The sequence below is a fragment of the Paramisgurnus dabryanus genome, chromosome 7 (assembly GCF_030506205.2).
Source record: "Paramisgurnus dabryanus chromosome 7, PD_genome_1.1, whole genome shotgun sequence".
NCBI lineage: Eukaryota > Metazoa > Chordata > Actinopteri > Cypriniformes > Cobitidae > Paramisgurnus > Paramisgurnus dabryanus.
The window spans coordinates 37,112,426-37,134,295 of record NC_133343.1 but is presented as its reverse complement, the minus strand read 5'-3'; the positions used below and the strand labels follow the sequence as shown (position 1 = coordinate 37,134,295).

The 21,870-nt window shown below is 37.3% G+C and overlaps 1 protein-coding gene across 1 annotated transcript in view; it reads right to left on the bottom strand.

Moving 5' to 3' along the window:
* Window positions 1-21,870, bottom strand: part of cntn3b (contactin 3b) — an 80,069-nt gene that overhangs the window by 35,880 nt on the left and 22,319 nt on the right. Inside the window, exons 4-6 of the mRNA XM_065279785.2 lie at window positions 15,695-15,870; window positions 7,469-7,564; window positions 322-525 (exon numbers count right to left, since the gene is read on the bottom strand). Coding sequence (XP_065135857.2) covers window positions 322-525; window positions 7,469-7,564; window positions 15,695-15,870 — 476 coding nt within the window. The remainder of the gene's footprint in view (window positions 1-321; window positions 526-7,468; window positions 7,565-15,694; window positions 15,871-21,870) is intronic.

The following is a 21,870-nucleotide window of genomic DNA, read 5'->3' as shown; positions in this document are numbered from 1 at the left end:
TTGCAATGCAAGGAAGTCGTTTTTTGCAGTGTAGCAATTTGAATAGCACCAAAAGTGGTTCTTGCTCGTAATCATAGAAGAACCGTTTTTAGTGCCATATAGCACTGGTGAAGCACCAGTGAAGCACCTGCGTAGAACCATATAGTGCTATGTAGAACCAAATGTGGTTCTTCTATGATTACGAGCAAAGAACCACTTTTGGTGCTATATAGCACCGTTTCTTTTTAGAGTGTAGTTATCTTTCAATGCTTTGCAAATTTCAAGTTGTTTCTTCACATATACTTCACCATGGTAAAACAACACACTTTTTGCACTTCTTACCATCATTTCTCAGCACCAAAGGCGTCGGTGAACTGAAGACTCGGCCCCTCGTGATAGTATTGTTGACCACGCAGGTGTAATTCCCCACGTCTGATGGTTCGACTTTAGCTATGTACAGATTCCCCGTCTCCTGGGATACAAAGCGCCGACTGTCTTGCTGGACAAAGTTTGGGAAGTCGTTGAAGACCCAGGTGAAAGTAAGCTCTAGAGAAGATGTCACAAACAGAACATTAACTCCTGACATAGACCTGTATACTTTTAGAAAGGTGTTGAGTCACTTTGTTCACTAAACTATAACCTTGGATTGAAAGCGAGGGTGGTGTGTCATGTATAACACCACTCTCATACCCTCAGGGTGACCTGTAAGGCTTAGTAAACGGAGCATCTCTGCCTTTGTGAGGCGGCAGTAAAGAGAGCGAAACAAACTAGATTAAAGCGCCTCGCTGGAGCTCTTATGACACGTGCCCTGTCCGGCTCATAGCGGTTGGGGACGAGGGCTTCTCCGCCAGCGTCATTCATGCCTGGCTACCCCTCACTGGAAAGGACTGAACCAGGGAGAACCGAAGGCTCTGCCACAGTGCATTAGCGTGTCATCTGCATTACACCGGGTGGAGGGAAGGTCAGGAATGGAAACGATGGGGAAAGGAAAACCAGATGATGCAACTATTGCGGATCTACAAGGCATACAGTATGCCTGTCCCTCGAAAAGTGTTTCGGTGATCCAACCTGAAGCTAAGGAAACACTGTGGCAGGCCAGTTGAAGTGAGGTTGAACAATTACTCATGACCGGATTACTAAGTCCAGACATGTTACCTTAATAAGAAGTGATAGCTTTTGTTAGGCAGACAAATCGTAAAGAAAGAAATTGCTATACATGTAGAATGATGTCACAAAAAAACTAACAAATCAAACATAAAATTGCATTAATAACTGAAACAGGAATGATTTCTTGTTGTACATAGTTATATCTACATTGTTATAAGGATCTGTCAAACAATCGAGGTCTTCACAGAGGGAAAATGGGCCAATCATTTATCCAACATGCCAGAGTGCATGACATACCCTTTCTCTTGTGATACACAATATCCAACATGCTGTATAAATAAAGATATTTTCACACAGTGAAGTGCACTAGAAATACTGGACGAATAGCCCACAGCTTGAAAATAATCACTCTTCGAAGAATGAATAAACACATATACCAACAAAAACATGCATTCAATGCTTTCTGTAAAAGGTACAGAAAGGCATTTATTTATATGTTAAGATATGTCATTTCATATACTTCATTAAAAATACTAATGCCGGGTACACACCAAAAGATTTTTTACATCTTATAAGATTTTCATAATGTGACATACGGATAAAAAAAATCCCAGATTTAACCGTTTTGCTCCTATAAATAAATGAGAAATAAATGAATGTATGGGAATGTACAACAACGCTATCACGTGTATGATGTCACAGCAGTAGGCAGCGTAAATATAACGACACGCCTATAATCCCTCCCACTCCGATACTAAACTCGATGGAAAAGCTAACCACGCCAAAGTGAGGTGAGCTGACCCGACCCAAACTAAACTAAACCGTGGGGTACTATGCAATGGAAAAGCGCCATATAATCCCAACCACTCTAAACCAGCACTAAACTGCAATTGAAAAGCAAACCGAGGCAAAGTAAAGTGAGCCGAGTACCAGTAAATAAACCAGTGGTGTAATAGAAATAATGGACAAGAAGATTATGGGTAGTTTGAGATTACAATATGGAAGATCTGTAATGTGGAACAAAGAAATATTGCTTTTTTAAAAGCATTATCACCTACTTTCTATTTTCTTACATTGAGCTTATTCAGCATTCCCCTCGGAAAATAACACGGATCGGATGATTTGAATATTACCAGTGTAGAACAATAAACTGTACCTTTCTTCATAATGACAAAACAGGTTGGTAATAATAAGCAATGTTTTTGAGTTCAGCAATCTGAACACAGCTAGATCATGGTTAGTCTGATATCATGTATTCCAGCACAAACCTCAATTTTAAACAGTTGAACATCTACTTCCTATTTTACGAAAGAGCACATTCACAATTGCCTTGGGAAAAGTTTGCTTGGATGCCTCAAATATTAAAATATAGTAAAAAATATCGCTTCCTTCATAATGATAAAACAGGTTGGTAATAATAACCAATATGTGCTTGAATTCACCAATCTAAACAGACAACTACGTTATTGCTTGTAGTTTGATATCATGACATTTTGATGCCAAACTGTAAATGTCGAGCAAAAAAACTTGCTTTTCGAAAACTTTGATCTCGTACACTCCTAAAAAACAAATGGTGCTAAATAGCACTAAAAGTGGTTCACTGGCTTGTAAACATAGGGGAACCATTTTAAGTGCTATATGGCACCAGTGTAGCGCCTATGTGGAACCATATAGTGCTATGTAGAAACATATGGTGCTATAGTGGTGCTATATGGCCCCTGTATGGTTCTTCATAGGTGCTTCATCTGTGCTATATAGCACTAAAAATGGTTTCTCTATGATTATGAGCAAAGAACCAATTTTAGTGCTATTTAGCACCATTTGGTTTTATCGTGTAGAACCATATCTGGTGCTAGAGTGGTGCTATATGGCCCCCGTATGGTTCTTCATAGGTGCTTCATCAGTGCTATATAGCACTAAAAATGGTTCCTCTATGATTATGAGCAAAGACCACTTTTAGTGCTATTTAGCACCATTTGGTTTTATCGTGTAGAACCATATCTGGTGCTAGTGGTGCTATATGGCCCCCGTATGGTTCTTCATAGGTGCTTCATCGGTGCTATATAGCACTAAAAATTGTTCCTCTATGATTATGAGCAAAGAACCACTTTTAGTGCTATTTAGCACCGTTTGGTTTTATCGTGTAGAACCATATCTGGTGCTAGAGTGGTGCTATATGGCCCCTGTATGGTTCTTCATAGGTGCTTCATCTGTGCTATATAGCACTAAAAATGGTTTCTCTATGATTATGAGCAAAGAACCAATTTTAGTGCTATTTAGCACCATTTGGTTTTATCGTGTAGAACCATATCTGGTGCTAGAGTGGTGCTATATGGCCCCCGTATGGTTCTTCATAGGTGCTTCATCAGTGCTATATAGCACTAAAAATGGTTCCTCTATGATTATGAGCAAAGACCACTTTTAGTGCTATTTAGCACCATTTGGTTTTATCGTGAAGAACCATATCTGGTGCTAGTGGTGCTATATGGCCCCCGTATGGTTCTTCATAGGTGCTTCATCGGTGCTATATAGCACTAAAAATTGTTCCTCTATGATTATGAGCAAAGAACCACTTTTAGTGCTATTTAGCACCGTTTGGTTTTATCGTGTAGAACCATATCTGGTGCTAGAGTGGTGCTATATGGCCCCTATATGGTTCTTCATAGGTGCTTCATCTGTGCTATATAGCACTAAAAATGGTTCCTCTATGATTATGAGCAAAGAACCACTTTTAGTGCTATTTAGCACCGTTTGGTTTTATCGTGTAGAACCATATCTGGTGCTAGAGTGGTGCTATATGGCCCCTATATGGTTCTTCATAGGTGCTTCATCTGTGCTATATAGCACTAAAAATGGTTCCTCTATGATTATGAGCAAAGAACCACTTTTAGTGCTATTTAGCACCATTTGGTTTTATCGTGTAGAACCATATCTGGTGCTAGTGGTGCTATATGGCCCCCGTATGGTTCTTCATAGGTGCTTCATCGGTGCTATATAGCACTAAAAATTGTTCCTCTATGATTATGAGCAAAGAACCACTTTTAGTGCTATTTAGCACCGTTTGGTTTTATCGTGTAGAACCATATCTGGTGCTAGAGTGGTGCTATATGGCCCCTATATGGTTCTTCATAGGTGCTTCATCTGTGCTATATAGCACTAAAAATGGTTCCTCTATGATTATGAGCAAAGAACCACTTTTAGTGCTATTTAGCACCGTTTGGTTTTATCGTGTAGAACCATATCTGGTGCTAGAGTGGTGCTATATGGCCCCTATATGGTTCTTCATAGGTGCTTCATCTGTGCTATATAGCACTAAAAATGGTTCCTCTATGATTATGAGCAAAGAACCACTTTTAGTGCTATTTAGCACCGTTTGGTTTTATCGTGTAGAACCATATCTGGTGCTAGAGTGGTGCTATATGGCCCCTATATGGTTCTTCATAGGTGCTTCATCTGTGCTATATAGCACTAAAAATGGTTCCTCTATGATTATGAGCAAAGAACCACTTTTAGTGCTATTTAGCACCGTTTGGTTTTAGCGTGTAGAACCATATCTGGTGCTAGAGTGGTGCTATATGGCCCCCGTATGGTTCTTCATAGGCGCTTCATCGGTGCTATATAGCACTAAAAATTGTTCCTCTATAATTATGAGCAAAGAACCACTTTTAGTGCTATTTAGCTCCGATTGGTTTTATCGTGTAGAACCATATCTGGTGCTAGAGTGGTGCTATATGGCCCCCGTATGGTTCTTCATAGGTGCTTCATCGGTGCTATATAGCACTAAAAATGGTTCCTCTATGATTATGAGCAAAGAACCACTTTTAGTGCTATTTAGCACCATTTGGTTTTATCGTGTAGAACCATATCTGGTGCTAGAGTGGTGCTATATGGCCCCCATATGGTTCTTAATAGGTGCTTCATCGGTGCTATATAGCACTAAAAATGGTTCCTCTATGATTATGAGCAAAGAACCACTTTTAGTGCTATTTAGCACCGTTTGGTTTTATCGTGTAGAACCATATCTGGTGCTAGAGTGGTGCTATATGGCTCCCATATGGTTCTTCATAGGTGCTTCATCTGTGCTATATAGCACTAAAAATGGTTCCTCTATGATTATGGGCAAAAAAACACTTTTAGTGCTATTTAGCACCGTTTGGTTTTAGCGTGTAGAACCATATCTGGTGCTAGAGTGGTGCTATATCACCCCTGGATGGTTCTTCATAGGTGCTTTACAGGTGCTATATAGACGGTTTCATCGGACGCACGTGATACATGTCTGGATCCGAACTTTACTTCCGGTTTCGTTTTTTTAAATGGTCTGACTAGTTGCTAAACTGATCTCTTGAACAAATGCCTCGTCGAAAATAACAAATGTTTTGGTTTCCTAGGTAATCTATGTGTTGTTGTTTTTTTGCTTGTTATATAAATAAACTACGTTTAAAGTACTTTGTTGTTATTTATTATTAGCAGAGTTTACCGGAAGTTACGTGCGGACCGTGACAGCCGCTTGTTTATGTTGTTACTGCTGAAACCGTCTATACTGTAGCAGTAAAAATGGTTCCCCTGTAATTATGAGCTTTTAGTGCTATTTAGCACTATTTTGTTTTAGAGTGTACTATTTTACAACAAAGATCATATTCAAGAAACAATGGTTAGTTAGATGTTTCAAATATTACCAGTTTACAGCTTTCCCAGTAAAACAGGTTGGTAATAATAACAAATTTGTGTTTGAGTTCAAAATTTAAATGGATAAAGTGCAACTACGTTGTGAAACTTAATGTGCAGCTTTAACTCTTCTTTAAACTTTAAATCAGTTTAAAATGTGCAAAGCGTAGCGTTCTCCTTTGCATTCACAATGATACACAATCGATTGCTTACTCTTCTAAAAAACATATTTGCTACTAACTTGGTTGAGCATTCAATTTCAGCTGCTTTTTCCATTTGCCTCTAGATTCAGGTCTGATTGAAAAGAAAGTGATTGAAATGAGAACACAAATTGAAGCCAAACAAACAAAAGCTAGATCCGCAATCCATAGGTAATGAGTTTGATCTATACCTAACCAACATGCTTACACTGAATATAATGACCATCAGTGATTTAGAAACGTGTTTGCACACAACAAATTGATTACATTTCTACCTTTTAAGGCACTTTTGAATTCTTTATGTCTGTCTTTGTAACCATAGAGTTACCCAATTGTAGTAAGTTTTCAATTGCTGCTGAATTAAAGGGATACTCCATCCAAATATCAAAATTACCCCATGATTTATGGGCAATCCACACGGTACGCGGCAAGCGGCGGATTCGTCGCACGGCTACAGGTACATCTTCTCTCATGTAGTGGAAGTGATTTGTGCCTGCCGTGAAGAGCCGTGGAAGAGGCAGAATTTTGGGTGCACAAGGAAGGCATGCAAATCAACTCCGCTCCATCCTGTAAGCGCCCCTGTTTTTGTCGCTTTCTGTACGTCTCCTATTGAAAATTAACTAGACACTCGCGGCTGCCGCAAACCGTGTGAAACGCCCATTACTCACTCTCAAGCAATCTGAGATACATATGTCCATTATCTTTTAGACAAACACATTTGGAGTTATTTTAGTAAATGTCCTTGCTCTTCCAAGCAGGTAGAAAAAAACAAGGATCAGGGAACAACTTCTTTAATCGCGTGATTATAGTTTATAAAGTTTAAAATTTGGATATTTTTTCGTACAAAATCCTATCGATTACATTAAAATACCTTTATTAACCCCTTGGAGCCATGTGGATTACTTCTGTGGTGGATGAATGTACATTTTTGGGCTTCAAAGTTAGAAGTTGTTCCCTGATCCCTATTTTCTACCATTATAAAGCGTAGAAGAGCAAGGATATTTACAAAAATATCTCCAAATGTGTCTTCTTCTACAAAACGCTCCTCTTCTGGGTTTTCTAATTAAACAAAAGCTTAATTACAGACTTGTCTCTGCAAACTATAATTGCCGGCCTATGAAACAAATTCACATCTAATTTCAGACATCTCATTTGTCGCAGTAATTGTTGTGACCTCTAATTGATATTGATGTCTCTCACTGCATCGCTCCTGTTTGTACGCGCCGTCTAATGACTTCTGTCCAATTACGGCTGCTTGAATTACAGCCGTGGTTTTGAGCTCAAACCAATGGCTAACAATAGGCTGGAAGCCCAAAGATGCATTGACACCACTTCTGGTTCCAGCATGTGAAACAACACCCAAATGTGAACAGGCCTCAACATACAGTACTTCCATGACGCATAAAACCAAAAAGTAGCACAAAACTTTAGTTTAACAAATATTTAGATGATAAAAGCAAAAATTCCAATGTTATTCAATGTAACGCAATACATTCAATATAACATCACACACTTACCTCCAGAGTGCAATGGTGTGCCACACAATAAAACGACACCCTGACCTTCCCTCACATTGACAGCACTTCGGGTCTGTGTTTTGAAGTTTTCCAGATCTGTAACAGATTAGTGCATATTAAGATTTTCTGTGTTTTTAAATGAATAACGAAAAAATGATTGTATACAGACAATGGGGAGGTTTCCCGGACAGGGTTAAATTATGTCATTTAAGTAGTTTTTACAAACATAACTTACAAAACACAATACTGGTGTGCATCTTGAGAGAAAACAATGGCACTGATTAAAATATTACACTCTAAAAACAAACGGTTCTAAATAGCACCAAAAGTGGTTCTTTGGTCGTAATAATAGAAGAACCATTTTTAGTGCCATTAAGCACCAGTGAAGCACCCGTGTAGAACCATATAGTGCTATGTAGAACCATATATGGTGCTATATGGCCCCTAAATGGTTCTACACAGGTGCTTTACAGGTGCTTCACCATGCTATATGGCACTAAAAATGGTTCTTCTATGATTACGACCAAAGAACCACTTTTGGTGCTATTTAGAACCGTTTGTTTTTAGAGTGTATAGCAGCTCAAACATACATTTTACTCTGGGACTAAAATAAGCCGTGTCCAGGAAACCGCCTCAATTAGTTTTTTTTAAACTCTGTCCCTGCCATTGACGAGTTATTTCGTCAATTAAGAGAAAACATTTGCATAAAAACCTGTTCTTGATGAATTTTTATGTTAACCTGCAATACCGCGATTATCCACTAGATATCCACTTACCCAATTTATAAAAAAACTAAAGCAAAAATTTTATTTACTTATTTTAAACTCTGTGTATGTTTTGATAATCGTTCTGAATCTAAACTATTTTTTTTTTAAAGAAAATACCTATATTTAAGAGTTTGCACTGCAAAAAATGATTTTCAAGAAAAAAATTCTTAGTATTTTTGTCTTGTTTTCAGTAAAAATATAAAACAATTCTTGAATTAAGATGCTTTTTCTTTATGATAAAAACAACCCAAGAAAATAAGTCTTTGTTTTTCGACCAAAAAGATAAAATTTAAGGTATTTGGGGCGAAAAACTATTTTTCTTAAACACTAAATTCACGAAAAATTCAAGAAAAATTTGCTTACCCCTTTGGCAGATTTGTTTGCACATAATCACTTAAATTTTATATTTTTGGTCTAAAAAGTAGACTTATTTTTCTTGGGTCATTTTGCTAATCAAGAAAACATATTTTTTTAGTATTTTTTATTTTATTTTTTTACTGAAAACAAGATAAAAATACTAAGAATTTTCTTTCTTGAAAACATTTTTTTGCAGTGTATAAGCAGAGAAAAAATATAGATAGGATGAAAGTTTTTTTTTTCATTTGTTTGTTTGTTTATTGTTTGTTTGAAAGCAGGGGGTCTGTTCTTTCATTTGATATATTTGTATGTTTATATATTTTTAGAAGAAAATTTTACTGGAAGGCGTTTTGTGAAACTTTTGTGAAAATCACAAAAATGCTGCCAGGCAACTTTTCAAAAAATAGCTTGCGGGGAATGACTTAAATATTCAAAAACTTTTGAATGACACATAAAATGTCAGAGCTGTACGGCCAGATGGTCAAAGTTTGTCCGGTTAGCACAGGCTGTTACACCTGCTGACAGATATTATGCTACACCATTCTTTTCTCCATTCACAGCATGTTGAAAAGTGCTATTCTGATCAAATCAAAAGTGTTTCATTATACTAAAGTAGATGTTTTAAAAAGTGGAAAGCTTTAAAAAGTTCACTTTGAAAAAAAAGTATATCCTTGGCTGCTCCCATTGACGAGGCTTTTGTTGAAAATAGCATGAAAGGTTTTCAAAACCATATGAAACCACATATTGCATTTTGAAGTTTTTCTCTAAAATGGTCTTTTTCTTATCAATCTGCACCCTTTTTGTCAGTGACCCAGTTGTTCTGCATGCAAAACATTTTTTTATTACAAAACCAACACTTTACGTAATAGCTAAACTAATAGAGACTCACTGTTCACAGTAAGCACAGTGAATCACTCGATTTATGAGAAAGCTAAAACTGAGGAAAACCTAATCCAAAAAGTTTGAAAACAGCCCTGGGTGTCAAACAATGCAGTCTGGGGATGTTTGGAAAGCATTACGGTTTATGAACATGGGATGCTAACATCATCTCCACTTACAAGAGCGACAAGCTACATCATTACCGGACATACCCTAATATTCCAGCAGCCTCCCTGTCAATACACATCAACATGATCCATCCCAACAAATTAACACTAGGAGAGAAAGTTGGCAGGTAGCTCATCCTCCCATTGTGATAAGTTTCCCTTATCCCATGACAGAGAGGGCCAGCTTTAACCATGCCAATTCGGCACCCTTAAGCAAACAGCCAAGAGTCAAAGTCTCTAACACAAACAGCAGAGTCAATGTGACCGATAAGACAAATTACGAAAAGAAGAAAACATCAGGATTAGGGAGAGGTGGGAAAGATTAATGAGACGTCCCCCGGTGGCAGAAAAAGAAGACTCGCACAGCAGAGACACAGTAGCCGTGGACTTGCTGTAACAGGATGAATGCCTCACAGCTCGAGAGCCACTGTTTCTGATTTATGGTCTCTTGTGTTCGAATCTATAAGGCTCAACTCACATGACAGATGCAGACCGCAGGCCAGACATCTTCACAGTAAATGACATTGTTACTTAAATGAAAGACATTAATAGAAGGATGGTGAGGTCGAAGAACTGAGGGTTGCTTGCATAACTCATACGTATGGTTGTGCACAATTTCTAAGTAACCTTGTCTTGACTATGGTTATTTTTTTAACATAATTCGTTACATTTATATAGCACTTTTCTGCAGCATTCAAAGAGCTTAACATATGGAAAGAGGAATTCTTCTCAACCACCACCAATGTGCAGTATCCATTTGGATGATGCGACGACAGCCATACTGCGTCAGAACGCCCACCACACACCGGCTTATTGGTGGAGAGGAGACAGTGATATAGCCAATCAGTATATATGGGGATGATTAGTAGGATAATGGGTAAATTTGGCCAGGATTCAGTAGTACACCCATACACTTTTCCAAAGGACATCCTGGGATTGCTAATGACCACAGAGAGTCAGGACCTCAGTTTAATGTCTTAGTTCCGTAGTTCACTGACAATTTAGGCAATATTGCGTTCATTAATGAATGCGATTTGACCCTTACGAAAATTAACCATGTTTTTTGTGGTGTATTGATTACTATTAGCAAACCATGGGTTTACTACACTAACCATAGTTTAACCATAGTTTTTGGTTTTAACCCTAGTAAAAACATGGTTAATTTTGTAAGGGTAGTTTGTCAGTGAACTATGGCTCTGTGTAGTAAATGATGCTCTATTTGAAAGCAGGTGATGGCGATTTACTTCTAATCACCGAACCGGCTTTACTGATGAGATGCGCATGACAATCCCACCCGATATATCGCCCAGCCCTACCTCAGGTTTTTCTTAAATACCGGATTGTTTGCAGAATACATTAAACGAAACCAACATGATCTCACGGAAAGTCGTGTGCAACCTGATTTCACAAAGTTCCGTGGGATAGTCCCGGAATTTTTTGCTAATTTTTTCAGGGCATTCTCATGGATCTCCGCATTTTTCCGTGGCCCTGCTATGGACTGTCTTTTTTCGTGGCATTCTCATGGATTGGTTACTCCACTGCTTTTTCCTATTTTCAAACCATTTTCGCTTCGGTTTAGGGTTAGATTTGGTGTTTGCGTTAGTATGTCACTTTAACTATTGGGTTATACTATTTTTTCTGATTTATTCTTTTATATTTTCTAAACTTTAAACAATTGTCACCAGGTGTTGGGGTTAGAGTTGGGTTTGGGTAGGGATGTCATTTCATGTAAATCTAACCCTAAACCGAAGCGAAAATGGTAAGAAAATAGGACAAAACGGTTAAGTAACCAATCCGTGAGAATGCCACGGAAAAAGACAGTCCGTAGAAGGGCCACGGAAAAATGCGGAGATCCGTGAGAATGCCGCGGAAAAATTAGCAAAAAATTCTGTGACTATCCCACGGAAATTCGTGAGATCAGGCTGGTCGTGTTATAGTCACGCAAAATTTGATTAATTTATTTGTGTCCATGGCACGAAATTCAGCTTTTTTTCGTGTCTTGAGCACGAATGTCTTTTTCGTGACACTCGCCTGAATTTCTATAAATAGTTTCAGGTGTTCGTGGCACAACTTTCTTTTTCGTGTCATATTATGTATTGTTTTCTCCTTTTTAAATCATTGTCGCTTGGGGTAAGATTTGGGGTTTGGGTTCGGATGTACTTTTATGTATGTTTTTCTTCCACTTTTAAAACTATTCTGGCCTGGAGTTGGGGTTAGAGTTGGGGTTTGGGTTAGGACACCTAAAAATGTAACAGAAAGTGATTCTAACCCCAACCCCAAGCGACAATGGTAAGAAAATAGGAAAAAACTATGATAAAACAATACATAAAATAAAACAAAAAAGAAAGTTGTGCAACACACACGGAAAATACATTCATGCTCAAGGCACGATAAAAAGCTAAATTTCATGCCATGGACACGAATGAATTAATCACATTTTGTGTGACTATAACACAACTTTCCATGAGATCAGTACTGAGGGTAACATAAATTATTCAGCAAAGTCCTTAAAGTGCATGGAAGACAAATTTTAAATGTGGTTCCCTAATATGTGGTTCAGTTCATTTTTACATTTTGAATTCTGACTTTCACCATTTGCAATGTTTGCATCTTTAGTGATTTCGCAATTGTTTACCCTACCTTATCCAAAGAGTTTTCTATAAGTGGAGGCAGTCTACTGTAATGCTATTGCACTCTTGAGAATGATGCACAAACTTGGCCCAGGAAAGAATTAACCCAATACAGAGCCAAGCCACAGTGGCAGAAATCCCCCAACGACATTTAAAATAGGCCTTTTTTTACTGAAATGAACGCAACACCGGCCACTCAGTTGGCTGTCAAAGCAGCTGGCAGTAGAAAAGAAATGAAGTAATGCTGGTTGTGGTGTGCTTAAAAACAAACATGCACCAAGCATAATTGACGTATTATGAAAGCCAGCAGCATTATCAGCCTATTAAAACGATGATTCCCCTTTTACTCACAAATGATCAATAAGGGAAATAAATGTCAAGCAGATCTGTTAACCAATCCTCTGAACTGAAATTCATTATCCCACCCATAAAGTTGCAGCAGGCCTCTGAAGGGAAATGTAGGATGCTCTCTATATTCAAGTGGTTGGATCAATAGTTTGCAGAGCGCCTTTACTCTTAGACAAAAAGAGTGCAGCCAGGCTTGTTTTCATCTAAGACAATTTTTCTACTTTCGCCGAGCAGAGTGAACATCTGATTTCTCTGAGCAAACACAAGGATCTGTGCGGCAGTCAGGTGTCTAGATTGCTATTCTGATACACATCGGTTCACTTCACGGTACAGACAGAACAGACAGTATAGCAATTAATACACCGCACACAAATACGCTGTTGGAGCCGTCAACCTGGTGACTAATTTGAATGACTGATGAAGTTTGAAGTCGATGAAATGGCGCTTCGCACTGTGAAATTGTCGCGTTTGACAGCTCTTTTGATTGCTGTGTCTTAAGCAAGTCTAATTTGAATATGAAACACCAAACTTGGAGCTTTCACAGTATCACTTATGACAAACATACACACAAGATACGTTTATACTTTTGCATATTGAAGTCTGCAACAAAAGCACCCCATATCACATATATTGCTAAAATAGGCTGTGTTTACACTTTTTGGGTAAGCCAACCTATAAATGGGTATTCTAAAATAATGCCAGATTGTTTTGTGAGGTAAACCCATCCACCTGGGTTTTAAGTCAAGTTAAACAACTTAAACAAGTCATTTTGACTAGATAGTAGTTGGTATAAATGGAAAAAAGTTTAATGGGTTTAAGTTATTACAGGTTTATTTTTTATAATTTATAGCAAATTCTTACCAGTTAAAAGTTGAAATGATGAAATAATTCAAATTATTTAAACTTACACATTTAAGGATTTTTTTAGACTGCAGCTTTTGCCTCTATATCGCCATCTCTGTTTAAAACATAAAATTGCAGGTCACTTTACAGTATGCACTTTACGAGGGAAGTCAAATGAATTTTCCCACAAAATCAGACTTGATTCTGTAGCTCAAATTATAAGCCATTGTTATAAACCTACCATTACGAATTGGGATGAGGTAAGGAGACTTTTAACCCCTTCCCTGCCAGCGTTTTCTTTTTTATTCCAGCCAGCGCCAACATTTTTCATGATTTTCACAAAAGTTTAATGTCTTCCAGAAAATGTTTTTCTTTAAATATATAAGCATACAATATATCAAATAAAAAAACAGATCCTCTGCTTTAAAAAAAAGTTTCATCCTACCTTCATTAGTTCTCTTTTAAGTTTCTTCAAAAACACCAAATTTTGAGCAAAAAGCTTAGATAATTGCATTTTTGTGAAGGACTTTTTATAGAGATCAAACTTAATGCGATCCTCAAAACATACATGGAAATTCAGCTGTTTCCCCAGGAGATACTTCCAAGTTGCTACTGGTGGATAGTAGCGGTATTACAGATTGCTGGAAATACTCGTCATTGGCAGGGAAGCATTTTCTCCTCGGCAGGGAAAGAGTTAATGTACTGATTTTTGTCAATTTTTAACAAAAAATATTACAGATTCCAGTTTCAGATGAGCCTATGTTGGGTTGTTTCAATCCACCCCTGCAAGCAATAGCCATCATTTCACCATCTAGGTTAACTATAGACCGGGTATAACCTGGCTTTGAGTAGCCCTCTTCTAGCCAACATGAACTTAAATTTGGTTACATATCGTTTTTGCACAAATAACTTGTGAGATGTATGATATTTCATCATTGTGTAAGCGACGTCAACTTTGATACATATAGCCCAAAAATAAATTAAATGCATTAAAATAAATAAAACCCTAAACCTTGTAGGGTTGTATTTATTTTAATGCATTTGATTTATTTTTGGGCTATATTTAGACATCTATAAATTTTTTACTGACAGCCCAAATTTTGCTTTTTTTAGGCTAGACATCCGGGCTGTGTTTGGACGGCTCTTAGACATCTTGTAAATGCAAAATTTCTTGCTGGGATGGTTGGGTCAAGTATGTTTTTTTTTTCTTGTTTAATTTAAAGTGCACTGTGTAACTTTTAGAAGGATTTCTTGAAAGAAATGCTATATAATATACATAACTACATTATTACTGGTTTATAAAGACCTAGAGATGTTTTTATTAACTTAGAATTAGCCGTTTTTATCTACATACTCCACGGGTCCCCTAACATGATAGTGTGTGCTACCACGTGTCCACAGTGGTCCTAAACAGACAAACTGTTCTATAGAGCGCGTTTCGTCACTACGATGGCATGTTTGTCTTGTGACGGCTACCGTAGCTTCTCTATGCGTTTCGGGAGTGGTAAGCGTTTGATTGAGCCGTTGGTAGCCATTCAAAATCTCACTGCTAGACGCCGCTACAAATCTACACAGTGCACCTTTAAACCAACCTTTTTACCCAACCATGTGTTGGTTTTGCACAGTGAATGGAAAAAGGACCATAGACTGTAAAAAATATGGACATAGTGTCCGTGACATCACCCATAGGTCTCTGAAGATCGTTTCTGAAGCTTAAAGTAGGCGGTCATCCTGCGTCGCCATCTTGGTCACGCGTCACAGCGAATCACTCGCAGATATCCAAAAATGGTTAAAAGGCAGGACGTGGGTAAAGCTAAGGTGACTGGTTGCTGAAACTCTAGTGACAGCAGTTGCTGTTCAACCGTCACTCAAGTGGCCACGCCCTTAATTATCCAGAACTTTAAGGCTTAAAATTATTTAAACGGATGAGTTACACAAAAATTCACCCTCCTCCCTCACAGTTGTCATGAAGGGCAAACTTAGCTATACAGACAAAAAAAAATTTACCAGGCTGCAAACATATTATTTTCTACTGTAAAGTTGGCCATTTTAACATGGAGGTGTATGGGAATTTTGGAGCCAGCCTCTAGCGGCCAGTCGATAAATTGCAGTTAAAGTCATTTCCGTATTGGCTTCATCAGAGAGATAGGAAGGTTGCCCCTCGGAAAGGACAAAGTGTTTCAACCCTGAACCAAGTTATACACAGCATCTTTAAAAATATTCGGTGTAACTCACATGCAAATTGTAGAGTGGCTCTCTGACTGAGAATGGTTCCCCGGGCGTTGAAGGCAGCGCACTGGTAGATACCGCTGTCTTGGTCTCGATCCAGGCCGGTAATGATCAGGTTACCTCCAGACAGGCGACGCCTCTCGTCACCACGAAGATCAATGAGCGTTCCGTTTAGAGACCATCTGGAGAGACGCAAACACAATCAGGACTGCGGTCTCCAGAGAAGCGAACTCACCAACACTCATCACATGCATCGATCTGATTAAGCCAGCTTCATTATACAGCCAGATTCAGCAACAAAACAAAGCTCGCTGCTGACATTTGTTTTCGTTCTTTGTTCTTATGCGGTTCAGTCTGACTAATAACTGATGAATAACAAGCAAAACAGTACTCATACCTGAGCTGAAAACGTCTGGGTACGCTGGTTTTACTTGCCAATTATGAAACAGAGCGTTCATGCTCAAATATTAATTTTTCATTATTATTTCAGTATGAATTCAATTATTCAGCCGCACTTGCGTGTGTCGTGTACTCTTATCTCGATTAAACAGTGAGATAAAATATTTAACATGCGACTCTGATAAAACAGAGCAAATTAAATGCAACAATGTGATCTCTTGAGATTGCTTGTTACTCAAAAACGTATTACTGCATGAAACATCAAAGTGGCATTTGCAAATGAGTGCTATCCTTTTCTTTGACTACTGTAAGTCTAAGCCACTTTCAAAACAAAGAGCTAAAATTTCCATAATGATAATAATACAATTATATAATGCATACCAAACAGTTTGAAAAAAAAAACCCTAATAATCTTTGCAAGTATCTACTGTATAGACACCTCCAATCCACGGTTAAAACAAGCATAAGAATCCTTTTACATTCAGGTATCTAAGACTTCAATCTTTACCACTTGACCTACACATGAACAGGAGTAAGTGTGAGGACACATTTAAACTTAAAAACCTTTATTATAGAAAAACTTGTCTTGTCATGACTATAGTTATAGGCCTACATTTGACAGACCGTAAGCCTAGATGCGACGCACAGCACCAAACTCATTTCTATTAGATATTATTATTGATTTTGGTGTCGGAGTCAAATGAATCTGTCTGCTTTAGTCATCACAGGCGAGTCTAATATTATAGCCACAATATTTAGTATATTCCTTTACTTACATTAACATTTAGCCCACACGCCTCAACATTTGATTACTTTTAGTCTTTGAAAGGATATAATATCATCACAATCTGTGCGCATACCATATATAACGTATTTATTTCGACATGTAGTGTAGAGCAATATGTTTCCCAAAGCAATATGCTCCCTACACATACTTAATATTTTTATCAACTGGATCCAAACCCTGTATCCCTGACTGACTCACACAAGTTAAGTACAAGAAATGTGATTGAAAACAGTTAATTTCTAAATCGGTAGTGTGTTTTTTGCAATACAACAAATAACTAAACAAATGACTAAAGGATTAAAGGCACAATATGTTATTTTTGCTAGAGGTCATTTAAAGGGGCCATGTCACAATACTTTTTAAAGATGTAAAATAAATCTTTGGTGTCCCCAGAGTACACATGTGAAGTTTTAGATCAAAATACCATACAGATAATTTATTATAACATGTTAAAATTGACACTTTGTAGGTGTGTCCTTTAAAATGCAAATGAGTTGATGAAATTCAAACACTGATTGCAATGATGGTGGTTTGTTGCAATTGAAACTCAATTGTGCTGTGAATTATTCTCTCTCTCTCTTTCTCTCTGCACTAAATGGCTATGCTGTGGTTGGATAATGCAGATTAAGGGGCGGTATTATTATAATAAGACCTCCTTATGACATCATAAGGAGAGCCCAATTTCAATGACCTAATTTTTCACATGCTTGCAAAGAATGGTTTACCAAAACTAAGTTGCAGGGTTGATCTTTTTCACATTTTCTAGGTTGATAGAAGCACTGGGAACCCAATTATAGCACTTAAACATGGAAAAGGTCAGATTTTCATGCCATGGCCCCTTTAACAAAAGGCGTAGCTTGATGATGCTGTGGATGAGTGGATCCGAACTAACAGGGCTCATAAATCATGTTTATAGATTACATATTGAAAATATGTATACATATTACCATTACATTATAATGTAAGCCCACAGTGTGGTTTCACAGAAGTAACAACATAGTGGGGTGCCAGACGCTTGAAGTGCTACTTCTGCATATGGCGCTGCACAGATCAAATGGCGTATGATAAGTATCACAAGAATGATGCAACACAATACGCTTTGAATCGCTCTTGCGATACTTTGAAGTCACACAACGATGTGACTTTTTTTATTTATTTACAGTAGAAAATGTATAACATATCTTCATGGAACATGATTTTTACTTAATATCTTAATTATTTTTGGCATAAATAATCAATAGTTTTGACACATACAGTATATTTTTGGCTATTGCTACAAATATACCCATGCTACTTTATTACTGGTTTTGTGGTCCATGGTCAAATATATTAATTTTATATAAAGCTGATTTACTGTCATAGGCCCATTGTGCTACCTAAATATTGCTTTTTGCTTGGCAACCCAGCATGTAAATATAATCAGACAGCATTAAAAGAACACTTTCTGTTAAAAAGATTTCTTTTCTGTGCATATATTCTTATGTAGTTATTTAAAAAACAGGCATTTAACTAGACAGCCTTGAACTCAATCACAAGTTAGGTAACCAAATTCACACATTCAGTAATTGGTGCATGAAGGATTGTTTAAAAAGGCCAGGCAAAGAATTATAAACAATTCAGTCTCCAAGGAGCCCCTTTACCGGAATCAAAACGGCTTGGTAGTGACGGGGAGCCACAGTATTTTCAGATAATGAGAAGAAAGCCTAAGGCTACCAGTAGTTTTATAACAGCCAAATGTTCTCAGACAGTTTTAATGGACAATTACAGTCTCCTCGCACCAAACTGAGCCCCACTATTGTTCCATCATTGTGGTTTTAATTCTCATCATTGCCATCACGATCAACATCGCCATTGTCGTAATTTTCAAAGATTTCATTTCTAGTGCCATCATCCAAAACCTCCATCTATTATTTTATCAGGCTACAGTACATTAACCGAATGACCACAGGCACAACCTACACCTGCTCATTAGGACAGTAACTCGAAAAGAAAAAAAAACCCACCAATGGCTATTTCTCCAATTATATTTCCAAAAGAATGGTTCATACAGGCAAGTCTTTGTACTAAGAAACCATCCTGCATCGGCACAGATCACCCGGAATTTGAGTTAATGAGAGCCGACACAAATGCACCTCTGACTTTCTCTGTGTAATCGCTGCATTTTAACCAGCTCTTCTTTACACGCCCGTCTCTGATGGCTGTCGGCTCTACGGACCAGGGTTCAAATTCTCACAAGACAGGTTGAAGATCTTGTCAGGTTAAATGTAGGTTAGGAAGACAAAATCGAAGTTCATTATTGCAATGCATTTAAAATAGCTTCACGGGAGCCTTGGAATGATTAAAACTACTTTATTTTTGGGGTATCAAGTTTATTTGAGAACTTTGTAATGTTTTGCGTTTATAATTCACATAACTTTTTTCCGCATGACTGCTTCTGGGCATAAGAGAAAACAACAAATTTGGGACGGAGTCGTGGCTTTCCTGTGGCCTCAAATTACTTGCTTTATCCCTCCCTGCGGACCCATAGTACCACATGAATGCAATAGCAATCTGCTTTAAGATTCCTCTTTCAAGACCAAAATAAGAAATAACACTACAAAATACAAAAAGAGATACTAGGGTGAACCTCATGAGTTTCAAAAGCTAAATAATCTCACTTGTATACTGAATTTAACTGTTGTGCTGTCTCGATTTTCATTACTTCACTACAATAGTAAATTTTTAATTACATTTTAAAAGAAAGTTTGCTTAAAATATGGCCTAAATATTTGAGGAGCTCAGATGCAAAAGTCGCTAAACGCCACCTGTCAAAAATTCATTCAGAAATTTGTTGGCAGAATCTGCTAAACGCCATGTCGATTTTTCAGCAAACTCCTCTAAGTGCGCACATTCAAACTTGAGTTTCTTGTGAGTACTTGGACCTAAATACAACCCAAATGTGGCAACCACGTGCATCATAGTTTAGTTCAGGGGTTCAGTTTCTTCATTTTACATTCTGACTTTCATTATTTGCAATGTATCAAATAGCATCTTTAGTTTCCAGTTGAAAGAAGTAGATCTTGAAGGTTTTTAAGCTTGCATGCACTTAGAGGGTTTTGCGGCGAAAGACCAATACAAATGAAATGACTAAAGTGACATTTGTGAAAAAAAAGGCATTTCAATTACTGACTAATAACCTTTTCATTGAAAATAAAAAGGGAAATTATTTAACCTAAACAAAAGAGCCTGATAAAAAAGCTCATTTACAAGAAAACATGTCAAATGCACATAACTCTTTCCTCCGCCAGCGTTTTTTTTTTAAGTTGCCAGCCAGCACCAGCATTTTTCATGATTTTCACAAAAGTTTAATTGCTTTCAGAAAATTTTCTTATTTTAATATATAAACACATACAATATATCAAATGAAAGAACAGACCCTCAAAAAAACCCTTTCATCCTACCTTCATAAGTTCTTTTTTATCACATCTCAAATGTTTCTTCAAAAAACACAAACTTTTGAGCAAAAAGCTGAGAAAATTGCATTTTTGTGAAGGACTTTTGATAGAGATCAGATTCAGAGCGATCCTCAAAACATACACGGACATAAAGCTATGGCCCTAGGGCAATACATTCTGATTTTATAAGTTGCAGAATAATACCTGGTGGATAATAGCGGTATTACGGATTGCTGGAAATACTTGTCATTGGCAGGAAAGCGTTTTCTCTTAATTGACGAGTTAAGGCGTCAATGGCAGAAAAGAGTTAAATGGTTTTGCATCTGAACTCTTAATTTCTTTATGAAATTCACCTACTAATAATTCATAAAACTAACTATGGCATCTTTAGACCTGACTATATTAATATAAATACAGAGACATGACATATTTTTGTAAAAGACAATAAAATAAAAGCAAAATGCAGCCAACTTCTCTCCTCTGACTCAGCTCTGATGTACTTTTCTGTGGAAACCAAGATGTAAAATCGCCTGCCACATTGTGTTTGCAAAGTTCACACCAACAAATATCTCAAGACTCAGTTGGAACATTTTCAGATTCTTTTAAAAAAGGAAGCAATGTTTTACAGACTCTTACCCAATTTATTGTTTTGTGCTTAAATTGGCCAAACATCAACATTGACTTGGCTGCTCCTATGCTAACACGGGTGAAATCACTGCTGTGCTAGACTTCACCTTTCAAATCCATTTCAATGTTGTAAGACAAGCTCTACTGACAGAGACAACATATCGAAAATCTTTCTTTCTTAGCCCAAGCAATAATTTATAAAGCATCATATCATCTTATCAGCCATGTTTCCATCACCATGATTTAATGTGCATTTTGAAGTATCACATTAAAAATGAGTGATGAAAATGCCAAAGTTCCAATAAAAAAAGTTTTTATGCTTCCTTGAGATGGTTTTTGACTTGTGCGAATAAACCACTGAAAAAATTTACTGAATAAACCAAATAAATTCTGATGTAGTGAACTAGTTGGTTATTAGAATACAACATGATGAAAACGCACCTAGTTCGCACATGTTCGCTTTTCTTTCTTTCTTGTTTTTTTTTTTGCAAATTTTGAAAAGATTTGCTTCACCTACAGTAGTGATCTGGATGTATTGTGGTGTGATGTACTAAGGCACTAAAGTACTAAGGAACGGATGAAGATCTGGTCAAGCACACATAGAGAAAGTGAACCCAGAATCGGATCAAATCTTGATGGTCCCCTAGTCAATAGTTAAAACCTCTATTTCTGTGCAAAAAAAGAGCTGTATTGCAACAGAGGTGTTTGAAAACAATAACACAATCTGTAGGTTTGAGAAAATAATTTTTTATAAAAATACAAATCCAAAATATCTTCGTTAAAAGGATTCGAAGGGAGTGCTTTGCATTTGACAGAGTTCAAAATGACTATTTGCATGTTGCTGAATATATGCATAAGTTGCTCAGCTCATTTCTAACAGAATTTATTTACGGTTGCGCTTCTGCATAAACAAACTCAGAGCTGGGTCAAAAGTC